This window comes from Furipterus horrens, unplaced genomic scaffold (genome assembly GCF_987537825.1).
Source record: "Furipterus horrens unplaced genomic scaffold, mFurHor1.1.pri manual_scaffold_5, whole genome shotgun sequence".
NCBI classification, from domain to species: Eukaryota; Metazoa; Chordata; class Mammalia; order Chiroptera; family Furipteridae; genus Furipterus; species Furipterus horrens.
The window spans coordinates 28,865,915-28,882,555 of record NW_028327175.1 but is presented as its reverse complement, the minus strand read 5'-3'; the positions used below and the strand labels follow the sequence as shown (position 1 = coordinate 28,882,555).

Genomic DNA, 16,641 nt, shown 5'->3' with positions numbered 1-16,641 from the left:
AATTAATAGCTATTTCTAGTAAATAAGTGCTGCATAAAATTCCAAATGTTGGTAGGCAAAAAAGAATTAAAAACAAAAAACTAACCATTTCTCACTGTTGGCTATTGCAAACATAAGGCCCTTTACACATGCCAAGTAGAGGGATCTTTAGTTGAATAGCTATTCTACTCTATGTCAGCCTAGATGGTCCCAGGAATGTCAGTAAGGATGCCTAAGCTAGCATGGTTTCAAATAAGGTAAGCCAAAAGAAAACACCTGGAACATATTTGTATGAGGAGTTGTACAAAGAACTACCATAAAGTATAACTTTAGTTTCCCGCAAATCTTCAAGTCCACCCAGAGAAGACAAGCTCAGTTAACAGAGCTTCCTGCCTGAAGTCAAAACTATGTGTCTACAAGCTCCATTTATCATACTGTAGATTGGACCTACTCCCATCTCATCTATGTGAGTAAGCTCTTCAGTGTGACATTGACATTATAAAACCAGATGCCTATGGCCTTAGGAAATGAGCAGATTTGCTGTGGGCTACAAATATATCCAGAAAAAGGAGCTAAATATACCCACTGCTAGGAGGCAGTAAGACAACAAAAAGTTTGTAAGTCACTGTTCTTTGGGAAGGCTTTTGCAACTGTAGCATCAAGAATTAAAAGTACACCATAAATATAGTAGGTATCTTTGTTAAAAACTTTTAACCTTCAGGATTTTACAACGCACTTGTGTAAACAGAACGGTATATTTCACCTTCAGGATTTTACAAAGGAACTTCATTTGGCCGTGGCTGGCATTTAGATACAGAAACTCAACCGAAAGGCCAAGAGTCAGTGTTCAGTTAATAATTACTTAAACCATGTAAGTCATCAGGAAAAGTGACTAATGCATGTTTTGTCCCCACTAAACTGTTAGCTCACCTCACCTATTATACAATAGAAATTCCTCTGTCGAGTACTGAACTTTCTCATCAGCAAGGCTGGGGTAATAAATGTGAATCTGATCCCTCAGTTTCCTGACTTAACGAAGTGTAGATACAGATGCCCACCTTACAGAGTTGCTGAGAGGAGAAAAGCAGACAAAGGTTATAAAGTACTTATAACATGTGACACCCAGAGGCACCCAATAAATGGTCCCTGGGAGTCATCTTCATCATGTACATTTTAGAATAAACAATGCACATTAGTTGATATTATCAAAATTTGCTTCTAAAATATACATGCCTGGGCATTTGTATCTCTTCTTCCTCGTTTTATCGGTGAAACTATGAGATGGAAGATGCTACATAATTTGTCCAAGTAAAGCAGTAAATGGTGAAAGGATATGTAAACCACCCTTCTTATTCTCGATCCCATTCTTTTTTTAAAATAAAAAAAAAAAAAAAACATTTCAAATCAATTAGAATTGAATCGTCCCCTTTCTTCTGCCCCCTTTCATCACCCATGGACCTGAACAAGGGTGTGGGAATTGACTGTGGGAAGGGGAAGCTGGGGGAGGGGGGCCAGGGGGGAAACATTGGAATAGCTGTAATAGCGTAAACAAAAAAACTTACAAAAAGAATTGAACAGTCCCTGCTGAAGTCCAAGCAAAGTATAAAGCAATTGAACTTTTCCATACCCTTAGTTTAGTTTTCTCAAAGCCAAAGTCTGTATGTGTTGGAGTGACAAACCAACCAGAATTCTGAGGCGTGGATAGGGGACCCTGGTCGGGCACTGATTAATTAGGGCAACTAATGGTCCTTTAGTGGGAAGTGGCTGGGATGTTGCAGCTGAGGCCCAGCGTTGGATCCCAGCTCCGTGATTCAATGCCAGTGTCCTTGGCGGGACCATCTGCCCTAGAGGAGTCGTTAGGGATCAGAGCGCTGCTGCCAGCATGTGACATGATGCAGTGAAGTTCTGAGCTCTGTCTGGAACTGGGTAACACTAAACATACACCCATGAGGATGATGATGAACTTCTGATGGTTTTTGTCAGAAGAGTGGCCCTCAAAGGAAGCCTGCTATTATGAACTGAATGTCTGTGTCTCCTGCTAATTCTTATGCTGAAGCCTATCCCCTGGTGTGGCTGCATTTGGAGATGGAGCCTCTAAGGAGGTAATTCAGGTTAAATGAGGTAATAAGGGCAGGGCCCTGATCCCTTAAGTTTCAGTGTGTCTACAGGTGCAATACAGTGTCTCTCCAGGGCACTGAGGAAAAGCCACTGGAGAACACAGCTGGAAGGCGACTGACTGCTACAGGCTAGGGAAGTTGCTCTCACCAGAAACAGAATCAGCCAGAACCTTGATCATAAGACTCCCAGCCTCCAAACTGTGAGAAAATCAGTTTCTTTTGTTCAAGCCATCCAGTCTGTGGCATTTTGCAATGGCAGCCCAGCAAACTCATATACCTGCTGACCAACCAACCAAGAGTAAATCGCTTCATCTCTTTGGGTGTCAGCTACCTCTGCACATCGGGAGATGGGAATAAATGATGTACAGGGCCTCTCATTGGTGGAACAGCCTATCTTTTTGAGATTTATGAATGAATGCCCGCCAACTGGCTCCTTTCCCCGCAGCTGCCTCATGCCATCCCATTTACCCCAGAAGGAAATCTCGCCCCATTCACCAACCAGCGCTCCAATGCTGTTGGCGCATTTCCACTGCTGTGCCTGGGAGCTCATTCATCAGAGCATCATTCATTAGGGATCAGAGCTACTAAGGACAGAGTCGACCATCATTAGCGCTAATTGGAGTGTGGTTTCCCAACCTGCTGCCTTACGCTAGCCTTTTCCAGGCCAGCCTGAGGCATCACAGAGGACAAAAGGCCCTTTTTGGTCCTGGGCCCTCGGCTGACAAAAGGCTCAGTCTATTCTCATGAGCCAAGCCCAGCGTGGGACTGTCCACATGGGGCTTGGGGAGCCCAGTGATGCCTGTGCAGCCACCGGGGGTTAAATAGCCCCAGCTGCTCCCAGAAGGCATCCGCGTGCTTTTGAGGGGGATGACCAGGTGAGTGCCCTAATGCCCCCTCACATTACCTGGAAGTTGGGGTTGGGGTTGGGATACGGCAGCCAGGCAGAGCGTGAGTTCTCCTGGTACTTGAAGGGCCCATTAAAGGCCTGCGAGATGGCGCTCAGGTTGAAGACGCACACGGCTGATGCGGCGATGCTGTTCCTGGGGGCCAAGAAGAGAAAGAAGGAAGGTCAGAAAGCCCTGCAGACACCACTCTCTTCCCTGCGACCCGTGGACGCCACCCAGTGGGAGCACCTTCTAGAGAACCTCAAGGTCTCAGCCTCATGAACAACCCGAGGAAGAAGTCGCAGCTGTGAATGGTGCTCCCCTGTGATGTCTTTGTGGAAGAACCAACACTTCAGTACAGAAACAAGACTATTTAGCAATGATGACACTTGTAATCCTGCCGGCGGGATTAATTCACTCAGCCACAACCGGAGTGACAAAGGATTTTGAAGAGCCCTATGTTATGTATTTCAAATTCTGGAGCTGGCACCTCTCATTAGTCAGGATGACCCCCTTACCCCACATATCTCGTTACTTTAGCAGGCACTGGGGCTAGCTACTGCTTTTTTAATAATCCCCAGATATTTGTGTTTATTTGTAAACCTTTAAAAAATAATCAACTAAAAGCATTTTGCACAAAAGGTGTCAGAGACACCCTTCATGTACATATATTTTAAGGGTGAGAGAGAAATTTGAGAACATGCTGACATCTTGAAGCCATAATTAAGAATTCAAGCTCTGCAGAGACGTGTAAATGCAGGCCTCTCAGAAGTGCAGTGACCTTCTACTAAGTGCAGAAACAGCAAAATATTTTTTAGTTAAATAAATCTGTGTTTTGAGCTTAGCTTTGGTTTTAAATTTTCCTGTTAATTGCATTGCCAATATAAATTGATTTATCAGTTTTTACCCCCTTTATCAAAAGAAATCTTATAGGAACTCCAAAACAGATATATCTGCCTTACTCTTTATTTATTTTGACAAACACAGACTAGTTGCTAGACACCATTCTAGAGGCTTTACAAATTTCAATTAACTTAATTGTTCTAAGGTAAGGGACAGTCACTGGTAAGTAAAAACGGCACAGTTAGGTGGCCACACCTGCCCAAAGTCACCCAGCTGCTAAATGAGGCAGTTGGACTTGAACCTCTGGCAGTCCTGCTCCAAAGGCCAGGATTTTGGATTCTTTGTGAGATCTCTGTGTAAGCAGTATTAAAACAACCCCGTGGGAAAGTAGGAGCCTTGAGGGCAGGGATGCATGTTTCTTCTGGAAGCTCCAGCACAGAGGAGAGAGTGGCAGGAAGCAGGCCAATTCCCACTGCTGGGGAAAAAAGTGATAGATACTAAATGTGAACCTATACATAGGGCTGTTGTTACTCTTTCTTACTTTTCCCTCAGAAAAGAAGAAAATGACAAGTCAAAAAAAACTCAAGGAAGAATGAGCCTCTGAACATGTGACTAGACTTTAGGAAGAACAAAAAACTGACTATGTTAGAGCAAGAACAGCAGCGTGCACAGCAGGGACCAGTGAGGCCACCTTGGTCAAAGAAGAGTGGTAATAATAATAATAATATCCCCTTGAGCACTCTGCCATGTACTTAATAAGGGTTACATCATTTCTCATGGGGACCCTACAGACACTGAGACCAGAATAAGTACACGGACAAACAGACAAAGGCACAGGGTGGTCACCTAATCCAAGTCACAGGCTGAGGGAAAGTAAAGCAGGACTTGCACCTGCTTTGCACAGCGTCCCAGAGTTCCTGCCCATGACCCCATTGTTGTGCTCCCTCCCCTTCCTGCTGGTACCTCATTTCTCAGCTCACTGCATTCAGTCACTCAGAAAAGGGTTGGGCACATATCTGGGGTCAGCCCAGAGTCTTCCTGGGTGCCCCAGTAGCAGCCAGTCTGGACATCTGTGATAGTTGATGCAGGACACTTCTTCTCGACCTTCCTGATGAGCAGAGCAGCACTGGTACAGCAAACACACACACACACACACACACACACACACACACACACACACACATTCACCTTCTACCTTCCCTCTGCCCTTTTACTTTCAGTGAGGTAGGGGCAGGGAGCAAAGGCACATACGACTCCAATTGTGGTCCTTCCTCCCGATCTCCCTGGGGTAGGCTTGCCTTCCAAAATTACATACACACCTTTGCCTCCCCGTCCCTGCAGACAGGTGAGGCCAGCCCAGATCTAGACTATTATGACCTTGTGAATGAGCTCCTTGAAGTTGGGATCAGTACTCATAAATCCATTTGGTAAACAGACCATCAACCCTTATTGTAACCTGGCTTCCCTCAATAATCATGATCATGCTGAGTCCTTCATTTAATGCTAAGTTTTACTCCTTAACTTGTTCAGAGTCCAGGTGGGTGAAAGTGGAGAGAGGTGAGCCCCATAATAGTGGAACATAAAGTTTGCTTCCTTAGTCTGCTGAAAGTCACACAAAGAAAAGGAGAGATGTTCATCCTAGTTCTTCAACACCTAAGCAGGGAAAAAATATAGAAATCTTCATGGCTCCCCACCCCTACCCCTAACATTCCCTATTTGTAAGCCACCATTCTTAGATGTCCCAGGAAACAAAAGTAAAGCCTTCAGAAACTCCACTGCGATAATATCCCATCTCCTGCGGCCCAACTCACGCCACGGGATTAAGAAAACCACACAGCCACAGGGACAGAGGGACTTAGAACAGTGACCTCTCCTCCTACTTCCTCGTGTTAGGAGACCTTGACAAATATACAGACTCTAACTAAAATTATACTATGAGCAAAAGCACCAGAAAAATTAGCCCCAGCATTTCACAAGCATCAAATTCAGAAACAGGAAATAACTGACTACCTCTGATCATCATTTTGTTTCCGTTTGCAGCAGGTCTTATCAAGAATATGGTCATTAGTTGAGAGGGAAAGGTCAAGGCTGAGACACAAACGGGAGAACAAGTTGGACACACTGTAGGATTAGAGATGCATATATTGGAATGTGGTTCCCAGAACCCAGTGAGAATAAGTATTCAATAGAGAAAGGAAAGATCTAGAAATTCTGCCTCTGCTAGTATAGATGCTATATACTGGGTGATTTCCAACATGATGGGTGTTTACAAATAGTCTGGAATAGTCTCAAACTTATTTTTGCTGGTGTCTAAATGGAGCATTCACCATCTTGGAATGGCCCCGGCACAGTACTTACATAACTTTTTAAATTGTTCATTTTAGCCCAGAGCCAGGGGAATGAACAGCTAACGAAGCCAAATTCCCATTGTGTATAAAATTGATGTCAACTGAACAACTGAACATTCATTTTGGGCAGTCCATACTGTTTCTTTTAAAAGTTTTTGGAAAGCAAATCAACTTCAGAAACTATAAATTGATTTTTTAGAAGAAACTTATCACAGAGGGAAAATAACCTCTGGGTTGAAAACCAGATTTACAGTAAAGATGGTCAGGTGGAGTGGGTGGTTGTTCTTATTTTTCTATCTTCATGTCAGAAACAAGACTCTTCGTGGAGTAAATGTTATTATCAAGTGAATGTTACCGCTTCAGCTCAGCAGTAGAAAGAGCAGAAGGGAAAGATCAGCAGGGAAGTAAGACACAGATAAAGTGACTCTTCAGAAATCTAATCCAGCAAAGTTATCATTTAGAATGGAAGGGCAGATAAACTGCTTCCCAGACAATGCAAAGTTAAAGGAGTTCATCACCACCAAGTCCTTATTATATAAAATGTTAAAGGGACTTATTTAAGAAAAAGAAGAAGATCAAAACTATTAACAGTAAAATGGCAACAAATTCACAACTATCAACAACAGAATCTAAAAAACAAAAACAAACTAAGCAAACAACTAGAACAGGAGCAGAATCATCGATATGGAGATCATTTGTAGGGTTATCAACAGGGAAGATCACGGAGATTAAGAAGCAAAATTGGAAGGTACAAAATAGACAGGGGGATGATAAAAAGAGTAAAGGAAATGCAGGAGCCAAAAAACTTATATGCATGACCCATGGATGTGAACTAAGGCAGGGGATTGCTAGAGGGAAAGTGGGTACCAGATGGAAGGGGACAAAGTGAAAAAAAAATTGGGACAACTATAATAGCATAACCAATGAAATATACTTAAAAATGCAATTTATGAGCAGGCTTCAGATGCAGAAGAGATGAGAAAGTAAAGACTTAGAAGCTCAGCAGATGTCACCCAGAACTGAGAGGTTTCCCGGGATGCAGGGCTATCCCCAAGTCCAAACCAGGACAAAATCCCAGACAAACCGGGATGGCTGGTCGTCCCACCCCATTTATCAGCACTTTCAGCCCATCCTGAATCAGCTCCTGTATTTTGGATACAAATATTGGGCTTTTGTCCAAACTGTGAGGTTAACAGTTCAATGATTTCAAAGGTGATCCAAACCAGAACCCACACTGCAGAATCATCATCATCATCATCACCAGCAATATTGAGAAAAGTGGAGGCTAGTGGCAACGTGACCTGTGATTCCTGGAGCTGGGTGTGATCTTGTTAAGTTTTATCACAGCAGATCAGCTAAGAATGCAAAATGAGTGTGGGGTCATGCTACAGTCCATCAGATTAGAGTGAATGGAAAACAGAAAACTACATACACTTTATCTAGTACAAATATTGTCAGTTCTGAAGTTAAGAGTATCTGCCCACAAAAGGAAAAAATGCTATTCTTTTTTTTTAAAAAAAATTTTAAAGCATAACCATCATTATAAAAATGCCTGCCTACAATAGCCATCTTCTAGAACAATGGCTTAAAATGCAACTCTGGGAAAGTGAGAATGTGTATTTCATGTATGAGCAGTGGTTTAGTCAAGAGTTACATTAACTCAAAGATTAGATTTCCCAGACAATTGTGCTTTCATTATGCACAGATGCATAACTTGCATATACAAATAAAAACACATCTAATACATAACAGCATTTCAGAAAATAACAAGAACACTCTAGTAAATCAGGAAGTAAAGTTTTATAGTAGAAATATTTTTTATGCTACTATTCCAATAAGAATAGATCAAAACCTTTTGATTAGTTTTATTTTCCTAATACCAGTCTCAGAAATCACAGATCTCAGCATAACGTCTAATTCATAATCAAAAAATTTTTTTAACTGTTAGCCCAGTAAAATAAAAACGGCTTCATTTTAAAGCCACTTTTAAACCACAAAGGTAAAAAAAAAAACAAAAAACAATAGACTCATTCAGAATGAGTAGAAGAGCAGGAAAAGCAATTATTCCCAGTTACGTACACATTGGTGGTAAAGATGCCGTAGATCAAATCCAGCTCGGGCAGGAAGAACGTGCTCTGCAGCTCATTGTAGTAGAAAGGGACCTCCCCAGGGCGGGAGCAGTTCAGGCGGGCCTTCATGAACGTGGTCCAGGTGTCTTCCAGCAGGAACCGCCCCCCGATGTCGTTCTTGCAGACCCGGGCAGCTCTGGAGAACACGGTTTTCCCACAGTCGTGCTCCACAGCGTTTTCTCGGAAAAAGAAGTAGGTGAAATTCCCAATGTCATACGACGACACGAAGTTTGGCTCTGGAAACAACAGGAAAGAAGAAGTCTTAACATCCATATGGTATTTTTTTATGTCTTCGCTGTTTGTTATTTCTTCCAAGGAGACTTGGTTTTGTGTAGACATCTTATAGGATGAATGGGACGACTTGGGAGCATCTTCATGATCTGAGCTACTGGGCAGAACTCTGCACAAGTTATCAATGGAAGAAATTACCATAATAATTCTGCAGGTAAGCATCCTTAGTATGGGCAACAGAGATACACAGTATACTTTAGAGCAATACCTATAACTCTATTTATATATAATATGAGATTATATAATCTTACATAACCTTCAGAAAGAGAGAAAATAAAATTTAAAAAATGAAATGTGATTCAGAATACAGGTAGGGCAAAAGTAGGTTTATATTTGTGCTATGCAAAACGAAGTTTATTCTTGTATTATTATTTATTAGTTATTGTATTATTTTTTATATAAACTGTAAACCTACTTTTGTCCCAACCTGTACAGAAGTCTAGTATCATGTTTGTGTAGTAAGACAACAAAATTATTTGATTTTACTAATATACAAATATATGACTAACATAATTTATGTGCTTTTAGTAAGGACTGTAAAAATGTTTTTCATTTGTGAAAACAGAAACAAAAACTGCAATTGTAAGGTTAATGTCCTGAATTAGCTTTAGCAATTCCTATTACTATGGTAACCACATAACTTTGAGGATTAACCTCTATTTTCTTTTTCTAGGGTTGCTGGAGAATCCATTTAGAGAAAGGCAGAGTTATTGAGACAGAGTTATTGACCTGTACCTTTTTGGTCTAATAATTACCTTAAAAATAGGGATTCAAAAGTGACAGAAGTATGATAAAACCTTTACTTAATCATTGAGCTCATGAGGAATTTAGAAATTATATAGATCGTCTTCTGAATTTTACATATAGTATTGAAAGTGTTGTCTTTATAACTCTCTGTTTAAGCCCATCAATAATACAAATGATACCCTTTCAGACACAGATATGCCCTAATAATCATCTTCAAAAACTCTAATAAACATGTTTGGTTCTTATTCTTTTCTCTATTGCTAAGAGTTTTTCATTTAATCAGCAAATGCTTGAATTTTATGATGCCATTAGAATAATACAGCAATAACCTCTGGTGTTCAAAATTAATGGAAAGATACACACAACTACCATCCACAAGAATATATTTCAGGGATAATTCATTTGGGCGGATACATCAGTAAGCCTTGGACCTTGCCAGATTCAATCAGCTTGCACCAACAGACATGTAATTGTCAGGACAACTAAAACTCTATTCAGCTACAACGTGACCCATTCATGTTAAGACTTAGACACACAACAGCTCACCTCAGGTCTAAAATGTAGACCTTGATTCAGAGACTGACAAGAAGGTGCCATTGAGAGGAGCTCTACTATTCTGTCCAGAAAAACTGTTGCTAGTTTTCAATCAAGGCATCCATTGAATGTCCTTGTAAAATATTTCAATTTAACTCAACTTTACATTGTAAAAATGTAACAAATATTCTAAGTTGTTTATGCAGTTTTCCTTCAGTCCATTATCTTGTTCTTAAGTCATTTAAGAATACCAAGTAATACAAAGAGAATCTGATAACAAATGATTTTAATTTATAAACCGCTAAACATACTAATAGATCACTGTTGCTTTAACCTGAAGTAGATATTTAAAAAAACAAACAACAACACAGCACCACCCTGGGCTGCATTAAGATGTATGAGATGGAGTTAAATATATTTACTGTTACAGCACGCTTTTATATCCTGGAGGCTACACATCTCTGGCTTGTGTTTTTTGGAATATAAAGCAAAATATTGGGGAAATTTTTGAATCTGTGTTCACAATCATGCTCCAAAAGAGAATTACTTCAAACCAGACCCCAAAAGCCAAGATATAGAACATTTACAACTTACATTTGGTTTATAAAGAAAATATACACTTATATGTCTAATTCTAAAGAGAAGGCTGAATAATTTCAGAATAGGTCCTGCACCCAGGCTCCTACACCTAAGCTACGATTTGATCATTATGAAAACAAACAAAAATCCATCATCATCATGAATAACAACAACAAAAACAACAACAATAAACCTTAAAAACATAAAACAAAGAAAGAAGGTCCAGGGCTAGACAGGTTACAGTCAGCAGCACATGTGGATGAGGTGTGAGCAGAGACACAGCCTTTATCAAACACCCTCCCAACCACTTCTGCTACTAACTTGGGGACAAATAGTGTGAAAACCACATAGTAAGTATCTCTGGCATGTAGGAAGTCTCGAGGAGGGAAATGAGAAGCTGCAAAGGTAAAAAGACCTGTCATGATTCTTCCAGGTGGAGGTTGGTCTATAATTTAAGAATATCTGTAGAGAGCTGGTGCAGCTCTGCCAGTTCTGTACTCAGTGCTACACATTCATATGCTAATTAAACTCACAGGAATCACAGAGGTAGATGTGGGTCATTTTTCCTGTGTCATAGATGAAGACACTAAAGCCCAGAGGTTTAATAATCTGTCCACGTTCACACGCCTAGCCATGTGGGGCAGTGCTGGCAGTTATGCTCTGAATCCAGATAGTCTGACCACATAACCTTTACACTTATCTTTACACTGCACTGGAAAACGTAATGGGCAGCACCAGAATAAACAATTACGTTAACAACATTCAAGGAGAGGATGGAAATTTTGAATAATGCTTTAGAAGCCAAGCGGTGAGCAGGTGTACTCAGGATGATGAGGAGGAGGGTTTCAGAACCTACTAGAGGGGAAGACAGATGCCCAGAGGAAACTTGAACCGGCAACTATCAGAGACATCAGGAATGACACAGAAAGAAGAAAAAGCAGGAAGACAGAGCCAAGAATCCAAGCAAGGGCTTATAAAACAAGAATCTGGTTGGGAAGATCCATGTCCATCGTCCAGTCCACTGAACAATCTCATTCAGATTTCTCATGTAAGAAGGATACAAAGTCAAGTCAAGAAGATTGGCCCACAGTGTCCTCTTTCCACAGAGAATCCCTAATAGCTCTTCAAGCCACCCTGACCCAATTTGATGATAGGATGACAAGGTATATTTTACATAGACATGCTCAAACAATTTCCTGCTGAGAAAACAGGGAAGAATGTGTGCTTAGTCTGTAGTGTATGCTGTTTAGTTCACCAAACATTATAGAGTCATTTTAGGAGTTAAGCTGCCTTTGGACACACACCCTACCACCCTTCACTGGTCCTTCAGGATGCTGATGGGTCCCTGATTGAGTGACCTGCTGCCAAGTCAGAAAGCTCCATCCACTTCTTGGAAAGCAGAGCCTTTTGAAACTCAGCCTGCATCCTGTTTCTTTTCCAAAGACAGTAAGAAAGCAGGAATAATTGTTAAACAGGCAGCCAAATATCTCTTGCATTTATAGTTATAAATCTGGAGGTAGGACACGTTTGAGTCTCATCAGGCTGGAAAAAAAGATGCATATTGTTTCCTTTGCATTATTCAAGTTCTGTCTCTGGTTAAAATGCAATTCACCACCAGCCAGTATCTGTCACTCCTGAGTGAACTAAACAAGTCACAAATCAGGCACTGCCTGATTATCTACAATGAATGTGAGTGTATGAAGGACAGATCTGAGGGGCCCTTAATTCATTATTATTAATATTAGAGCTACAAAGGAACAGGAGATGTGTTGCTAATTCAAAATAAAACCTAACAGAAGTACATGTCAGTTTATTATAAATATATGCATGGAGCTATTTTATCTCACATTTGTAAAACACTGAGTTATGGATTACAGTATCCTACAAAATATGTCACGTTATAGGAAGACTCATGTTTTGTGATGTTAGAACTTTGATTTTATACCTTGAATTATATTAGAGTGGCCAAATCAAAATGAACACTGACAGGAGACCCACAATATAAGTGAACACAGGAAAAACAAAAACATTGCCATTTTAAAGAAGATCTAAACCACATAAAACCACCAGATCCTAAACATCCAAATGCAACCTTCCATTCTATATTCTTTCCATTCCAGTGCCTACTGAATCAGCCTGGAGGTGCACCAGGTGCAGCTTGCTGGAAAGATTCATGTCCATCATCCAGTCTACTGAACAATCTCATTCAGACTTCTCATCTAAGAAGGATACAAAGTCAAGTCAAGAAGATTGGCCCACAGTGTTCTCTTTCCACAGAGAATCCCTAATAGCTCTTCAAGCCATCCTGAACAAATTTGATGATAGGATGACAAGGTATATTTTACATAGACATGCTTGAACAATTTCCGGCCGAGAAATGATTGACCAGGTCACTGTTAGGCTCTTGATAAAGATGTATTTGTCTATTTTGATGAGAATGTATAATAATGACAAAAATGAATTCCAGTTTCCAACTCAACAAAAATCATACTACAATCAAAATCTATCATAATTTATTTTACAAACAAAGGCCATCTTGGAATATGCTTACCAAAGGCACATTGGCCAATGCCTGGCATGCAGCCCACATGGGTTGTGGCTCCACCCACCCCAGCCTGAAGCCCGGGGCTGGACCACTGACATCCAGAATGCTCCTTCATCCTGTATGATGACTCAGGGCATAGAAAACCTACTTTGCTATAAGGATTAAAGAGATGGCTACACAGTAAAATCCTAATGAACAGTGGTTATAATTATTTGATGATTTACCCTTGATTCCCTTTTAGCAATTTATATTTAGTAGAACTTCACATAATGATAATCAAACATGCATATATTAAGATTAAAGGTGACCAGAAATTAAGAAACATAAACATAGCCATATAGGCTGAAATTTTTAAATAGCATGCTATTCCACCAAAAGAGAAAGAGTTAATGGAAACAATCTCTATGCATGACATATAGTTAGCCAGACACTGTCTATTCTCTAATGTGTTGATGTCAGTCACTAGCAAAACTATTTCCATATATATTAAAGAGTTCAGACCCTGTTTTATCGTGCACATTTTTCCCTTGTCAAAGCTACAAAAAATGTGCTGCCTACGTATTTATCATGAGTGGATAATTAAACTAAAATAAATTACATTAAGTACAATGTGGTTTAAAACCCATTAAAAGCCTAATATTTCTAATACTGGGTAGACAGACAGATGTGTGAGCCTATATGCAGACAGAAAGCATTGAGGTGTATGTATATATGGCTCAATACTTCCATCTACTGGCTGTATGAACTTAGTCAAGTTATTTATCGGCATAGATTTCCAGTTTTCTCCATTTTAGAATGATGGCATCAATGTCCAACATGCAGAATCCCTGTGAGAATCAAAGGCAACACATGCCAAGTGCCTAGTGCTTGATTGCTATGCATCAAAACATAGATCTCTATTTATTTAAATATATTAAATAATAAATAAATGTACATAAATCAATTAAAAATATAGATATGAATATATAAATTAACATAAACACACACATTGGTAAACAAATCATCAGTATGTACTTAACAAGCTAATTCATCAGTGTGGTATTCTGTAAGTCACATTAGAGTCTATATTCCTTTCAGCAGATCTGGAGCCAAATGGGGTGGAAGGGCCATGCTATAGACCAGTGGTTCTCAACCTTCCTAATGCCGCGACCGTTTAATACAGTTCCTCATGTTGTGGTGACCCCCAACCATAAAATTATTTTTGTTGCTACTTCATAACTGTAATTTTGCTACTGTTATGAATCGTAATGTAAATATCTGATATGCAGGATGTATTTTCACTGTTAGTAATTGAACATAACTAAAGCATAGTGATTAATCACAAAAACAATATGTAATTATATGTGTGTTTTCCGATGGTCTTAGGCGACCCCTGTGAAAGGGTCGTTTGAACCCCAAAGGGGTCACGACCCACAGGTTGAGAACCACTGCTATAGACGGAGGCTTGATGCCAGAGAAACCCAGAGCTTATTGACCACCTCCTATGGAACTGTCCTGGGCACTGGGTGTTCCAAGGTAAAGTGAGGCACAGTCTGTGACCTCAAGGACAGCATGAGAAGACAGACAAGACACAGAACTTGAGAATCAGAAAGTAGGGGAACCGGAAAAGGGAAGATATGGAAGTGTGAAGGGGCTGCCAGGTCAAGAACAGGAGGAAGAACAACCTGGGAGAAGACCCGAAGGGTGGCCAGGAACGGAATGAAGCAGTGTCGGCACCGAAGGAAGCAATGCGACAGTGGGTAGAGGGCCAGGCCAGCCACCCACAGCGGTAAGTCTGGATTTCCACCGCCACAGGAGGGACACGGAAGGGTTTTAAAGGAAGCTTAAGATCCAAACCCCTGCATGCGTAGCAGTGGTGGTGGTCAGATGAAGGGGAGGAGGGATGAACCAAGCATGTCCTTAGTGGTCATTGACCCAGCAAAGTGAGCCTTGGATCCCAGGTCCTTCTCTTACTAAGCCCCTGCCAGAAAGGAAGCCATTGCCAAACCACCCACAGTAGGACCAGAAACTTGTTTCCTTCCCTCTTCAAGGGGAATATGTCCTGTTGAAATGAGTGACTGGCATGGATTTGCTGATTCAAGTAGGAGTGGCTTGTAGCACAGGGACATGTGCTATCTCCCTAAATAAGAACTGCCACCTCTACATTAGCCCAAAACTCTTGCCCAGAATTCTCATTTTTATGTCTGCAGGAGCTTCATTAATTGGCTACTTGTCTAAATGTTTCAGCTCAAAGGGATAAAGACATCTTTGTCTATTCTGCTCTCATCCCAGTTCAAGCACAAAGCCCCCGGCAGCCTGTCCAGTCTCCTGTAAGATTCTACCAAATGTCATGCATTCCCTGCACTCAATTAGGTATATAAGTGATTTCATGACTATGTATTTCTGAACATTTTGGAAACAGAAAGTTTCTATTTATTATGTTCATTTTTTCCTGGATTATGTTTTAAATGTATAGGTTCACGTCTTTAAAGAACTGATAATTTATCCTGCAGCATCATAATGCAAAATCTAGAAGTTTTTTTCATTGAAATATTAACTTAAATTCAAAGATCTTAGAAATGTTTTAATACCTATAAACTATTTTTATTTCTTTTTAAATATTTTATTTATTTTTAGACAGAGAGGAAGGAAGGAAGAAAAAGAGGGAGAGAAACATTGATGTGAAAGAGAAACATTGATACCGGTTGCCTCTTGTAGGCACCCTGACCAGGAACTGAACCCACAACCCAGGCATGTTCCCTCACTAGGAATTGAACTGGCGACCTTTTTTGCTTTGCGAGACAACACCCAACTCACTGAGCCATACCAGTTGGGGCAATACCTATAAAGTATTTTTAAAACACTAAGATAGAAGAAAGAGAAAGGTTTCATTGAAAGAACATACTGGGCTACACCATTATGCAGTTAGAATAAGTAAACTTGCATGTTGGCTTGATCTTTGTCTATTGAGATGATCTGAACCAGGCCAAGAAAGAAAGAAAACGAACAAACAAACAAAGGAAAACAGAGACTGAACTATCCAATCTGCACAGTGAATGAAAAATTGAGAGAGGCCATTGATGGAGGAAAAGTAAAGTTCAATAGTATAATATGTAGAAAAATTTACTGAAACACATAGAAATGAATATCTTATAAAAAAGGATGACAGTCCTGGCTGGTGTGGCTCAGTGGATTGAGCATGGGCCTGCGAACCAAGTGTCGCTGGTTCGAATCCCAGTCAGGGCACATTACTAGGTTGCACGTCAGGTCCCCAGTTGGGGGCGCAAGTGAGAGGCAATCACACAGTGATGTTCTCTACCCCTCTTTCTCCTTTCCCCTCTCTCTAAAAATAAATAAACAAACAAACAAATTATAAAAAATAAAAAGGATGACAGTAAGATTTATAGCCCAAAGTATAACACTTTTGAGAGGAAAAGAGAGCTTTGATCCCCTCATGTCACTTGCCAAACTTTTGTGCCCATAAAGAGCTGTGTTAAATTAGTTCACAGTCTTTTCTGCTTTGTGTTTAACAATCCCAGTTTACTCCAGCTCCTCTGACAAATTTTCATTATAAGCTTTTATAAGAAAACACTCTCAACCATTTCCAAAGTTCCTATGTTCCTCTTCCATCTCAGCTTGGGCATAAAAACATCAGCACAAGGAGAG

At 40.4% G+C, this 16,641-nt stretch overlaps 1 protein-coding gene across 1 annotated transcript in view; it reads right to left on the bottom strand.

Moving 5' to 3' along the window:
• Positions 1–16,641, bottom strand: part of SEMA5A (semaphorin 5A) — a 435,475-nt gene that overhangs the window by 117,726 nt on the left and 301,108 nt on the right. Inside the window, exons 9-10 of the mRNA XM_090276235.1 lie at positions 8,251–8,536; positions 3,001–3,136 (exon numbers count right to left, since the gene is read on the bottom strand). Coding sequence (XP_090132361.1) covers positions 3,001–3,136; positions 8,251–8,536 — 422 coding nt within the window. The remainder of the gene's footprint in view (positions 1–3,000; positions 3,137–8,250; positions 8,537–16,641) is intronic.